The following is a 10,599-nucleotide window of genomic DNA, read 5'->3' on the forward strand; positions in this document are numbered from 1 at the left end:
GGCAGTGTGATGGTGTTTGCAGGGGTCCCAGGATGAGGGAAGAGACGAGGATCTGACTCCATATTTCAGAAGGCTTGATTTATTATTTTAATATATATATATTATATTAAAACTATACTAAAAGAGTAGAAGAAAGGATTTCATCAGAAGGCTAGCTAAGAATAGAAAAGGAAGAATGATAACAAAGGCTTGTGGCTCAGAGTGTCTGAGCCAGCTGGGCTGTGATTGGCCATTAATTAGAAACAACCACATGAGACCAATCATAGATGCACCTGTTGCATTCCACAGCAGCAGATAATCAATGCTTACACTTTGTTCCTGAGGCCTCTCAGCTTCTCAGGAGAAAAAATCCTAAGGAAAGGATTTTTCAGAAAATATCATGGCTACATGGCAGGACGAACAGGGTCCTTTGTCCAGAACACAGCGAGGGAGGGCAGCCCGTGGGGCGGAAGGCAGGAGCCTTGTCACCTGTGTCCTGCTTTGCAGCATCTCTCAGGTGTCATGGGCAAGGCCAGGCTCACAGGGCTGGTTTGTCCCTTCTGCTTCCTGCTTAGAGCCGGGTCAGGCCGGGGCTGAGCCCGGGAGCGCCATGTACGAGCTCAACGAGAGCAGCTTCGACCCCATCACCTTTGTGCTGACGGGCATCCCGGGCATGGAGGAGTCCCACATCTGGATCTCCGTGCCCTTCTGCCTGATGTACCTCACCGCCGTGCTCAGCAACCTGCTGCTCCTCTTCCTCATCACCACGGACCGCAGCCTGCACGAGCCCATGTACCTGTTCCTGGCCATGCTGGCCCTCTCGGACCTGCTGCTGTCCACCACCACCGTGCCCAAAATGCTGGCCATCTTCTGGTTCGGCGCCAGGGAGATCTCCTTCGACGCCTGCATCACGCAGATGTTCTTCACCCACTTCAGCTTCATCGTGGAGTCCTCGGTGCTGCTGGCCATGGCCTTCGACCGCTACGTGGCCGTGTGCGCCCCGCTGCGCTACGGGGCCCTGCTGACGCCCTCGGCCATTGCCAAGGTGGCGGCGGCCGCCGTGGCCCGCGGGCTGTGCATCATGTGCCCGCCCATCTTCCTGCTGAAGCGCCTGCCCTACTGCGGGCACAACGTCATGCCCCACACCTACTGCGAGCACATGGGCATCGCCCGCCTGGCCTGCGCCGACATCCGCGCCAACGTCTGGTACGGGCTGACCACGGCGCTGCTCTCCTCGGGCCTGGACGTGGTGCTCATCGCCGCCTCCTACGCGCTCATCCTCCGCACCGTGTTCCGCCTGCCCACCCGCGAGGCGCGGCTCAAAACCCTCAGCACCTGCGGCTCCCACCTCTGCGTCATCCTCATGTTCTACGTGCCCGCCTTCTTCTCCTTCCTGACCCACCGCTTCGGCCGCCACATCCCCGGGCAGGTGCACATCCTGCTGGCCAACCTCTACGTGGTGGTGCCGCCCATGCTCAACCCCATCGTCTACGGGGTGAGGACGCGGCAGATCCGCGAGCGCGTCACCCGCCTGCTCTGCCCCGCGGGGACGGGCTGTGCCTGCCCCGCCTGGGGGGACAGCTGCTGAGCAGGGACATGGAGGGGGTAGAACATAAGTGAATAAAGGTAGTACAGAAAGCAATCTTACCCCCTAAAGAGTTGCAGCTGAGCCAATCATTAAGGATTAGGAGCAGGCCTGATTTTAACAGGTCACACCTGTGGCCAATCAGAAGAAGAGTGTTATAAAAGAATGGATTGGTAGGAACTGGAGCCAGTTGGCTGCTGTGAGGATGAGGAAGAGTCAGTGCCTGGAGGAGCTGCCTACAAGAAACATCAAGGGGGTACAAAACTCTGGCAATGTGGAACCCTTGCGGTGTAATGACAATGGAACTCTTGCGCTAGATATGACAGCAGGGATGGATGGGGGACAGCTCTGGGACATGGGACAGCTCTGGGATGCGGGATGGGGTCTGGAGAGCAGCACCAAGGCTGCAGCGCTGCTGGGCCTGGAGGAGCCCATCTGCCCAAGGGCTTCCAGGGAAGCTGAAGGTGGTGGGGGTTCTGGGAACGTGGGCTTGGCTCATCAGCACCTCCACTGCTGCTGGTTTCTCCTGGAGCTGCTTCCCCTGGATTTCCTTCACTAGCAGAGACTGGGCAGGAGCAGCTGAGAAGCATCCAGGCACTCAGACCTGCCGACTCGCTGTCACCTGCTGCAGCTGGTTATGTTTGCTGTCCTACAGCTTCATTTCTGCCTGTTCCTTCACCTTTCCAACAGAGACCACACCATGGACACCTTGTTGGTCGTCAGACTGAAGCATGGCACACCAAGCATGGCTGGATGGGCTCCACAGTGCTCACCATGGCACAGAGGGGCTTTGTCCTCCTGCCCTCGCTGCTGAGGGACCCTGGCACTCCCTGCTGAAGTGCTCTGAGAGCTTGGGAAAGGCTTTATTGTCCCTTGTTTGAGAGAAACATTTCCCTTAAACCATCACCCCCAAATGCAATTTAAGCCTTCAGAGCGGTGTGTAAAGGGACAGAGGTTTCCTACACCCAGCACATCCCACAGGGATGTGTCACTATAGGACATGAAATAACACGATATGGACACGCAGTTTTTGATGGTAAAAAGAGAACTTTTAATTTTTGACTCTTAACATTTATAGATTTCTAAAAGTGACAGTGGATTGATGGGTGACAGTGCCACCTCTCCAATGACACTGGACAAACAACAGTTCATTAAATTTCTCTTCTTCCATAAAAGAATGCAAAACAGCATGTTATTTACATAAAATGTGTGAGAAGTTTGTTACAAAAATGTAAACATCAGAAGGCTTAGAAAAACTTAAAAAATGGGGGCGACAGGGATGCCTTCTGTCTTGGCAGCACAGCTCTGCCTCATCCAGGCAGTGACCAGAGAGTTTGGGCTGTGGTGCTCAGGGAGCCCCTTCTGGAGGCCCCACAGCTCTCACAGCACTGCAGGAGTGGGATGGTCTGACCCGGTGCCACCTGTGAGACCCCATGAAGGGTCTGGTGTGTTCCTGGTGTTACTCCTGGGGGCAGCCAGCGCTTGCAGTCCCACAGCCCGGCTGGGCTGCAGAGCCCTGTGGGACCTGCCCAGGTGAAGAAGGCTCTGCTGCACACCTGGAGCTGCCTCGTTTGGAGCGGTGGTGGCCTGGGAATGGCTCTGCCAGGACCTGGGCTCTGTGAAATGCTGTGCCTGCATCAGGGCCCTGCTGTGGGGCCATCCTGGCTGGGGCTGATCACACCCCGTGTCCTGGGGCAGGGCAGGAGCCCGGGGCACACCAGGTGTGTTCACACCTGAATGGCACAGGGGCTGAGACCAACCCAGCAAACTCTGCTCCAGCCACAGCAGTGATGCTGCCACGGCCTCACAAGAAAAGGGCAAGAGACGGATTCATGGTTTCAGATCAGAACCCCCCAAAAGTTTTTCACTTTTGCATCACGTTTTTTCTTTTCTTTGTTTTATTTCCCTCTGATTTGATCAAAGGTGGCACCCTGTGACGGGCACAGGGGAAATGAAAGTCTGTTCATTAAAGGCTGTTTGTCTAGCAGCAGAGATAACGGAGCTGGTACAAAAGCTGCTGCTGTCGCTGGGCTTTTCATGTCCCCAAACCTTCGTGTTTGCCTTGGCTTTCTTAGCAAAAAGGGAAAAAAAAGAGTGTTTGCACAGAGCTGCCATGTGATTTTTGATAGGAGATGGAGCTGTGAGAAGGGAAATCTGTCAGGAGAGCACGTTGCTGTGGGCAGCTCCGAGAACAATCGAGCTGCCCCCTGGATTTGTCAATAAATGGGGCTGGGAGCAGCCTGGGACAGTGGAAGGTGGCCCTGCCATGGCAGCGATGGGATTTAAGGTCCTTTCCAGCCCAAACTGCTCTGTGCCCCCACGGCTCTGTGGATCTGGCTGCTCCTGGGCTTTCCCAGGATGGTGTTACACCACGGAGGAGGCAGATTTGAATGTGAGCCCCTGCTCGGCTCCTTGGCTGGAGGTGGGGCCAGGTCAGGAGAAACTGCCCAGGGAAATGTCCCCAAGTCAATGAATCACCAGCTGGGCCATTCCTGGCCAGGGGCCCGTGCCTAATGGGGCATTAGCCAGCCAAGCAGGGAGATTTATATTGCAAGGTGGTTAAAATGTCAGCTTAATAACTCACACAGGGTGGGAAACCACAGCTCCTTGATATTTTTTTTCCAAATCTGGAGACGCCCATTGTGGTTTTAGCTCAGTTCATGGCTTTTGTGAGTGTGTTTGGATTACAGGCATCTTTGCCTGGGAGGGAGGGAGGAAGGCTCCCTGCCATGACACAGAGTTAGAACAAGATGAGCTTTAGGGTCCCTTCCCACCCCAACCATTCCACCATTCCATTATTCTATCATTTCATAGAATTCCATTATTCTATCATTTCAAAGGGTGTTTTTCCCACATGAAAGAAGTAAATGGAATCTCAGGAATCTGTGGGCAATAAGTGGAAGTCACTGTGAAACCCTCGTGTGGCCTCAGTGAATGTTTCTGTGCTGGAGAAGGAGCTGAGCCTGCACTGGAGGGGAGATGGAGCCCCGGGCTGTGAGCCAGGCTGGGGACAGGGACAGGGCTGGGGAGGGATGGCAGTGCTGCAGGGACAGGGACAGGGCTGGGGAGGGATGGCAGGGACAGGGACAGGGCTGGGGTGGGATGGCAGTGCTGCAGGGACAGGGACAGGGCTGGGGAGGGATGGCAGGGACAGGGACAGGGCTGGGGAGGGATGGCAGTGCTGCAGGGACAGGGACAGGGCTGGGGAGGGATGGCAGGGACAGGGACAGGGCTGGGGTGGGATGGCAGTGCTGCAGGGACAGGGACAGGGCTGGGGACAGGGCTGGGGAGGGATGACAGGGACAGGGCTGGGGAGGGATGGCAGTGCTGCAGGGACAGGGACAGAGCTCAGGGTGTGCCAGGCTCAGGGGCCCTTTCCCTCTCAGCTTTGTTTCTGTTCACAAACATGGTGCTGGGTACCTGTCCCTCATTTAGAGCAGAATTCTCTGGTTTGAGCTCTGCTCTCTCGGCACTGCCTGGCAAAGGGCAGGACAGAGGCTCCCGGAGGGATGGATGGGCAGGGGAGGGTCCCCCTCAGTGCCAGGGAGCACCTGGGGGCGTGGAGCCCACCTGGGATGGGTGGGGAGCCCGCTGGGAGCTCCTGGGTCAGGATGGCCCTGGATCCCTGGAAGTGCTCCAGGCCAGGCTGGATGGGTCCAGTGGAAGGGGGAGAACCAGGATGATTCCATCATTCTGTGGAATGTTAATTTAATAAAATCCTATGGGAATAAATCACGGACTCCATTTTCTTCATGGTGGAAAAAGCCTCTTCTTTATTCATGTAACTCGTTTTTGTATCATTTTTACAGACCTCCTGTGTGACCCCAATTGGTCAGGAGCTTCCTTGCCAATTAACTTTATTGGTTAATAACAAGTTGTTATTCTGTATTGATTGGTCACTCAAACCCTGTGAGTACCTGCAGGGACAGTTCTTTATAAAAGATAGTTTTCATTTTTCCCTCTAACGGTGCAAAAACACTTTGTACAAGTGCTGGTTGTTTTTCAGGCAGGAGTAGATTGTTTTGCTAACGAGCTGCTCACACCAGGGCGGCTTTCACGAGGGAACTCGCAAAGGGCCGGCTTGGCAAGGCCAGCCTGGAGAGCAGCCTTGATTTCATGAAGCCTTTCTTGATGGTTTTCCAGCCTTACTACAACAAAATCCCACTCCACAGAAGGCAGATAATGAACAGCATCACCTCCTTGCTGAAATGAGAGGGTGACTCAGCCTTGGGGGCAAGTGTTGGGTGCGTGGTTTGATCTCATGGACTGGAGATTCCTGCTGGTCCCAGAGGTCCCTGACAGCTCCCTGAAGGGTGCTGGCACTCAGGGAGCTGCTGACTGCAATTCCCTGCCGAGGGTCTCTGCAGGCTTCTGGGGGGTCCAATTCCAGTGGTCCAAAAAATCAGAAATGGAGACAAAATCACCTGAGAGGTTTTTAGCAGGGATGTCTGCTGACCTCCAGCTCAGAGCCCCAAAAAGTTCAAACAGTTCTGGGTCCTAAAGCACTTGCAGGCAGGGGCAGAGCTCTCACCGTGTCCCTGCCAGCCCAGGCTGGCGCAGGCACAGCCCTGGGAGCCTCTCTGTGCTCCAGGGGCAGGACAGGAATTGTGCAGAGGTGGCTGTGGCCCAGGAGCATCAGTGATGGGGTGGTGACTCTCGGGGCTTCTGCTGCTCAGAGCCACCCTGAGGTTTGTTAGAAAGTCTCTTTTTCCCAGCCTGGCAGTCAAATAAGGAGTCAGGATTCCTCTCTTCTCATTCTCAAGGTTGTTTATTTCCTGTTATTTATCACATTGTTTCTCTGACCTGCTGAGGTCTGTCTGGCAGGTTGGTTTGTGGCACACTGACTGCCCTTGGAGTGGTGTTGGCTTTTTATACTGAGATCTACATGTGCTTTATTTACAATTACTTCCCAATACCTATCACCTATGTTGGACAGTGCACCTCTACTCTAAACCAATCCAAAAGTGCCACCATCACAGCAGAAGATGGAGGCCAAGAAGAAGAAGGAGAAAGGCTGGACATGCCCAGATTCCTCCATCTTGCCCCCTGAACCCCCATTCTAAATCCCCAAAATTTTACATTTTCACCCTGTGATAAATTCACTATCATTCTACTTAGACTTTTGTGGCCTGCAGATCCTCATATAAGGTTGGTAATTTTTTCCAAGGGCTCAATCAAAGGCACGGATGGGGGTCTTGGGCTCTGTGCCAGGGTCTCTGAGCCCCCAGGCAGGGTCTCGAGCCCCCCAGGGCAGGCAGAGCAATGTCCTGGGCTCTGACAGGCGAGGGCAGCCTGAGGCTCTGCAGGGCTGTGCAGTGCAGGTAACGAGTGCAGCTGCAGGAAATGCCAGGGACAGACCTGGCCAGGTCCCTGTGCCCCCCCAGAGGCTCAGGGAGAGCACAGCCCCCTCCCCACCCACCCTGTGCACCCCTGGGCTGCGACAAACAGGGCAGGGGCTGGGCTGGGTGACAGAGCAAGGCTGGGACCTGGCACTGCTGGTTCAGCCTTTTCAGGATTTAACTCCTGGCACATCCAGAGTGGATCTTCTGGAGCGTGTCCAGGGCAGGGAATGGGGCTGGGCAGGGACTGGGGAATCCCTGAGGGAGCTGGGCAGGGGCTGCAGAATCCCTGAGGGAGCTGGGCAGGGGCTGGGGCTGGAGCAAAGGAGGCTCAGGGGCCCTTGTGGCTCTGCACAAGTCCCTGCCAGGAGGGCACAGCCAGGGATTTGGGCTCTGCTCCCAGGGAACAGGGACAGGACAGGAGGAATCAGCCTCAAACTGTACCAGGGGAGGTTCACGTTGGATATTGTGACAATTGCTTCCCAGACAGGGCTGTGCAGCCCTGGCACAGCTGCCCAGGGAGCTTTGGAGTGCCCATCCCTGGAGGGATTTCACAGCCCTGTGGATGTGACACCTGGGGACATGGTCAGTGGTGGCCCTGGCAGTGCAGGGAATGGCTGGACTTTGGTCTCAGAGGGCTTTTCCAGCCTCAGTGACTCTGATTCTGAGCGTTGCTCCAGCTTGGCAGCCGCAGGCAGGAGATGCTCTCATCTCCAAGGTTCCAGCAGCAGAAATTCCAGCTCCCAGCCAGGATGAAGGGGCCAGGACAGTGGAAGGGCACCCTGATAAAGCAAACTGCCCCATATTTACTATTCCCAGTTAAAAGGTGACCCAGAAGTCAAGGTGTCTGTGCCAGGAGCAGTGCTGGCCATGAGCCACCTCCTCACTCAGCTGCTCTTGGGGCCATTTCCTTACACCCCCCTGGCACAGGCTGCCCAAAGAGCTCTGGGATCCCCACCCTGGCAGTGCCCAGGGCCAGGCTGGGTGGGCTCTGAGCAGCCTGGCACAGGGGAAGGTGTCCCTGCCACAGCAGGGGTGCAATGAGATGGGATTTAAGGTCCCCCCCAGCCCAGACCTTGTGTGATTCAGTGATTCAGTGATTCCCCAGCTCCTGCAGGTGAGGAATGGTGAGCTGTGCTGCCTGGGGACACGTCAGCACCCAGCCAGGCAGGATCCCTGTCCTGTGCTCCACCCTGGGGGTACCTGGGCTGGAGAGGGCTCCCCATGCTGGTCTGTGTTGGGTGCTGGGTCCTGCTCTCACTGCAGGGAGGTGTCGGAACTCAGTGCATCCCTCCGGGTGTCCAGAGTTACCAAGGACCCCGCTGGGGGGCTCAGAGACCCTGGCACACAGCCCAGAGCACCTGTGGGTTTGATTGTGACCCCTGGAGCAAGTTACCAGCTTTGTATGAGGACCTGAAAGTCACACAGGTTTGAATAGTGTAATAATAAAATTATCACAGGGTGAAAATGTAGATTTTAGGATTTTTGGTATGGGGGTTTTGGGGACAAGATGGAGGAACTTGGGTGTGTCTGGCCTTTCCTCTTCTTCTTCTCCATTTTCTGCAGTGATGCTGGCACTTTGGGATTGGTTTAGAGTAGAGAGAGGTGCACTGTCTAACATAGGTGATTGATAGGTATTGGGAATTAAGTGTAAATATGTTATATTTAGAGTAGAAGTGCACTGCCTAACCTGGGTGATAGGTATTGGAATTAAGTGTCAATATGTTATATTTAGAGTAGAAGTGCACTGTCTAACAGAGGTGATAGGTATTGGAATTAAGTGTCAATATGTTATATTTAGAGTAGAAGTGCACTGTCTAACACAGGTGATAGGTATTGGCATTAAGTGTCAATATGTTATATGTAGAGTAGAAGTGCACTAACACAGGTGATAGGTATTGGAATTAAGTGTAAATATGTTATATTTAGAGTAGAAGTGCACTGTCTAACACAGGTGATAGGTATTGGAATTAAGTGTCAGTATGTTATATTTAGAAGTGCACTAACACAGGTGATAGGTATTGGGAATTAAGTGTCAATATGTTATATTTAGAGTAGAAGTGCACTAACACAGGTGATAGGTATTGGAATTAAGTGTAAATATGTTATATTTAGAGTAGAAGCTCATTGTCTAACATGGGTGATAGGTATTGGATTTAAGTGTCAATATGTTATATTTAGAGTAGAAGTGCACTAACACAGGTGATAGGTATTGGGAATTAAGTGTCAATATGTTATATTTAGAGTAGAAGTGCACTAACACAGGTGATAGGTATTGGGAATTAAGTGTCAGTATGTTATATTTAGAGTAGAAGTGCACTAACACAGGTGATAGGTATTGGAATTAAGTGTCAGTATGTTATATTTAGAGTAGAAGTGCACTGTCTAACACAGGTGATAGGTATTGGCATTAAGTGTCAGTATGTTATATTTAGAGTAGAAGTGCACTAACACAGGTGATAGATATTGGCATTAAGTGTCAATATGTTCTATGTAGTTTGCAGTATAAAAGGACAACATCCCCTCAGGGGCGGTCAGATCTCTGCTGAGCAGATCTCGGCTGGGCAGAAAGAAAATTTCATAGATCAGAATTAATGAACAACCTCAGGACCGAAAAGTGAAGAGTCCAGACTCATTCTTGATTTGCACAGAGACACCCTGCACATCTCGGGGCTGCAATTATCAACCAAAACCCGAGATCTGGGAGGGAGGGCAGCCCCAGCCCTGCACCCTGCTCTGCCCTTGCCCCAGCCCTGTCCTCTGCTCTCTGCCCACCCTCTTCTCTTTCACTGTTTGCCTGGTGCAGATGCCAAGCAAACCTTTCTCAGGTATCTCTGGCTCAGCCTAACTAGGGAAAAAAAAAAAAAAAAGAAAAAAGAAACAAGTTTCTGACTTAAGTCAGGAAAACCATAAGTTCATGTGCTTAAATTGAACAGAGAAATGGGATTATCTGAGAAATCTGAAACAGCTTCATTTGCCTTTAGATTCAAATAAAATAATGGCAAAGTGAATCTGAGACTTGATCAATAAAGTGTAAAAGGGCAGGAATGTAATTAACGGCAATCAGGGCTCGTTTGGGCATTCAGCTTCCGTGGAGACCTGGGATTTCATTTTCTGCTGCATCCACATGGCTGATAAAGTTACCCCCAGCCTGAAAAACTGACCCCAGGCTTAATGCACCCTGAGTGCATTTATATTCACAGCATTGTGCTACAGAGCTCATTGTGGCACACAAACACATGAATAAATGACGAGTAAAGCCGCTGCTGGGGGACTCTGCTATCTGCAAACCCTCCCTCCAACGCAGGCCTCATCTCCTGTGTGCTCCTGGAGAGGGCCTGCAGGGACGGGCCTGGTGCTGGCTCCGATGCTGCGTGATTTGGATCAGTTGTGTAAACACAAGCCCAAAATCGTTGCTAATGAGGTTTATAGCTGATACAGAGACTCTAATTTACTAATTTACTAATTTAATTGAGGGGAGAGCAGGAGGGGCCTGGCCCCAGCCAGGGCAGCTCAGGGGTCTGGGGGAAGGAGCACCTTGGTGGGGGCACCTGGGTGGCCCCAGGGAGGGTCACAGGGTGTCAGTGTGTCTGTCCCTGCAGCCAGGGATGGTGTCAGTGTGTCTGTCCCTGCAGCAGGGAGGGTGTCAGTGTGTCTGTCCCTGCAGCCAGGGATGGTGTCAGTGTGTCTGTCCCT

General features: G+C 53.0%; 1 protein-coding gene across 1 annotated transcript; it reads left to right on the forward strand.

The window, feature by feature from the left end:
- Nucleotides 1–209: 209 nt before the first annotated feature.
- Nucleotides 210–2,805, forward strand: LOC129117659 (olfactory receptor 52B2-like). The gene has a single exon (XM_077192437.1). The coding sequence runs from the start codon at nt 380–382 to the stop codon at nt 1,565–1,567; it is 1,188 nt and encodes a 395-aa protein (XP_077048552.1). The 5' UTR covers nt 210–379; the 3' UTR covers nt 1,568–2,805.
- Nucleotides 2,806–10,599: the final 7,794 nt, after the last annotated feature.

This window comes from Agelaius phoeniceus, chromosome 2, assembly GCF_051311805.1.
Source record: "Agelaius phoeniceus isolate bAgePho1 chromosome 2, bAgePho1.hap1, whole genome shotgun sequence".
NCBI lineage: Eukaryota > Metazoa > Chordata > Aves > Passeriformes > Icteridae > Agelaius > Agelaius phoeniceus.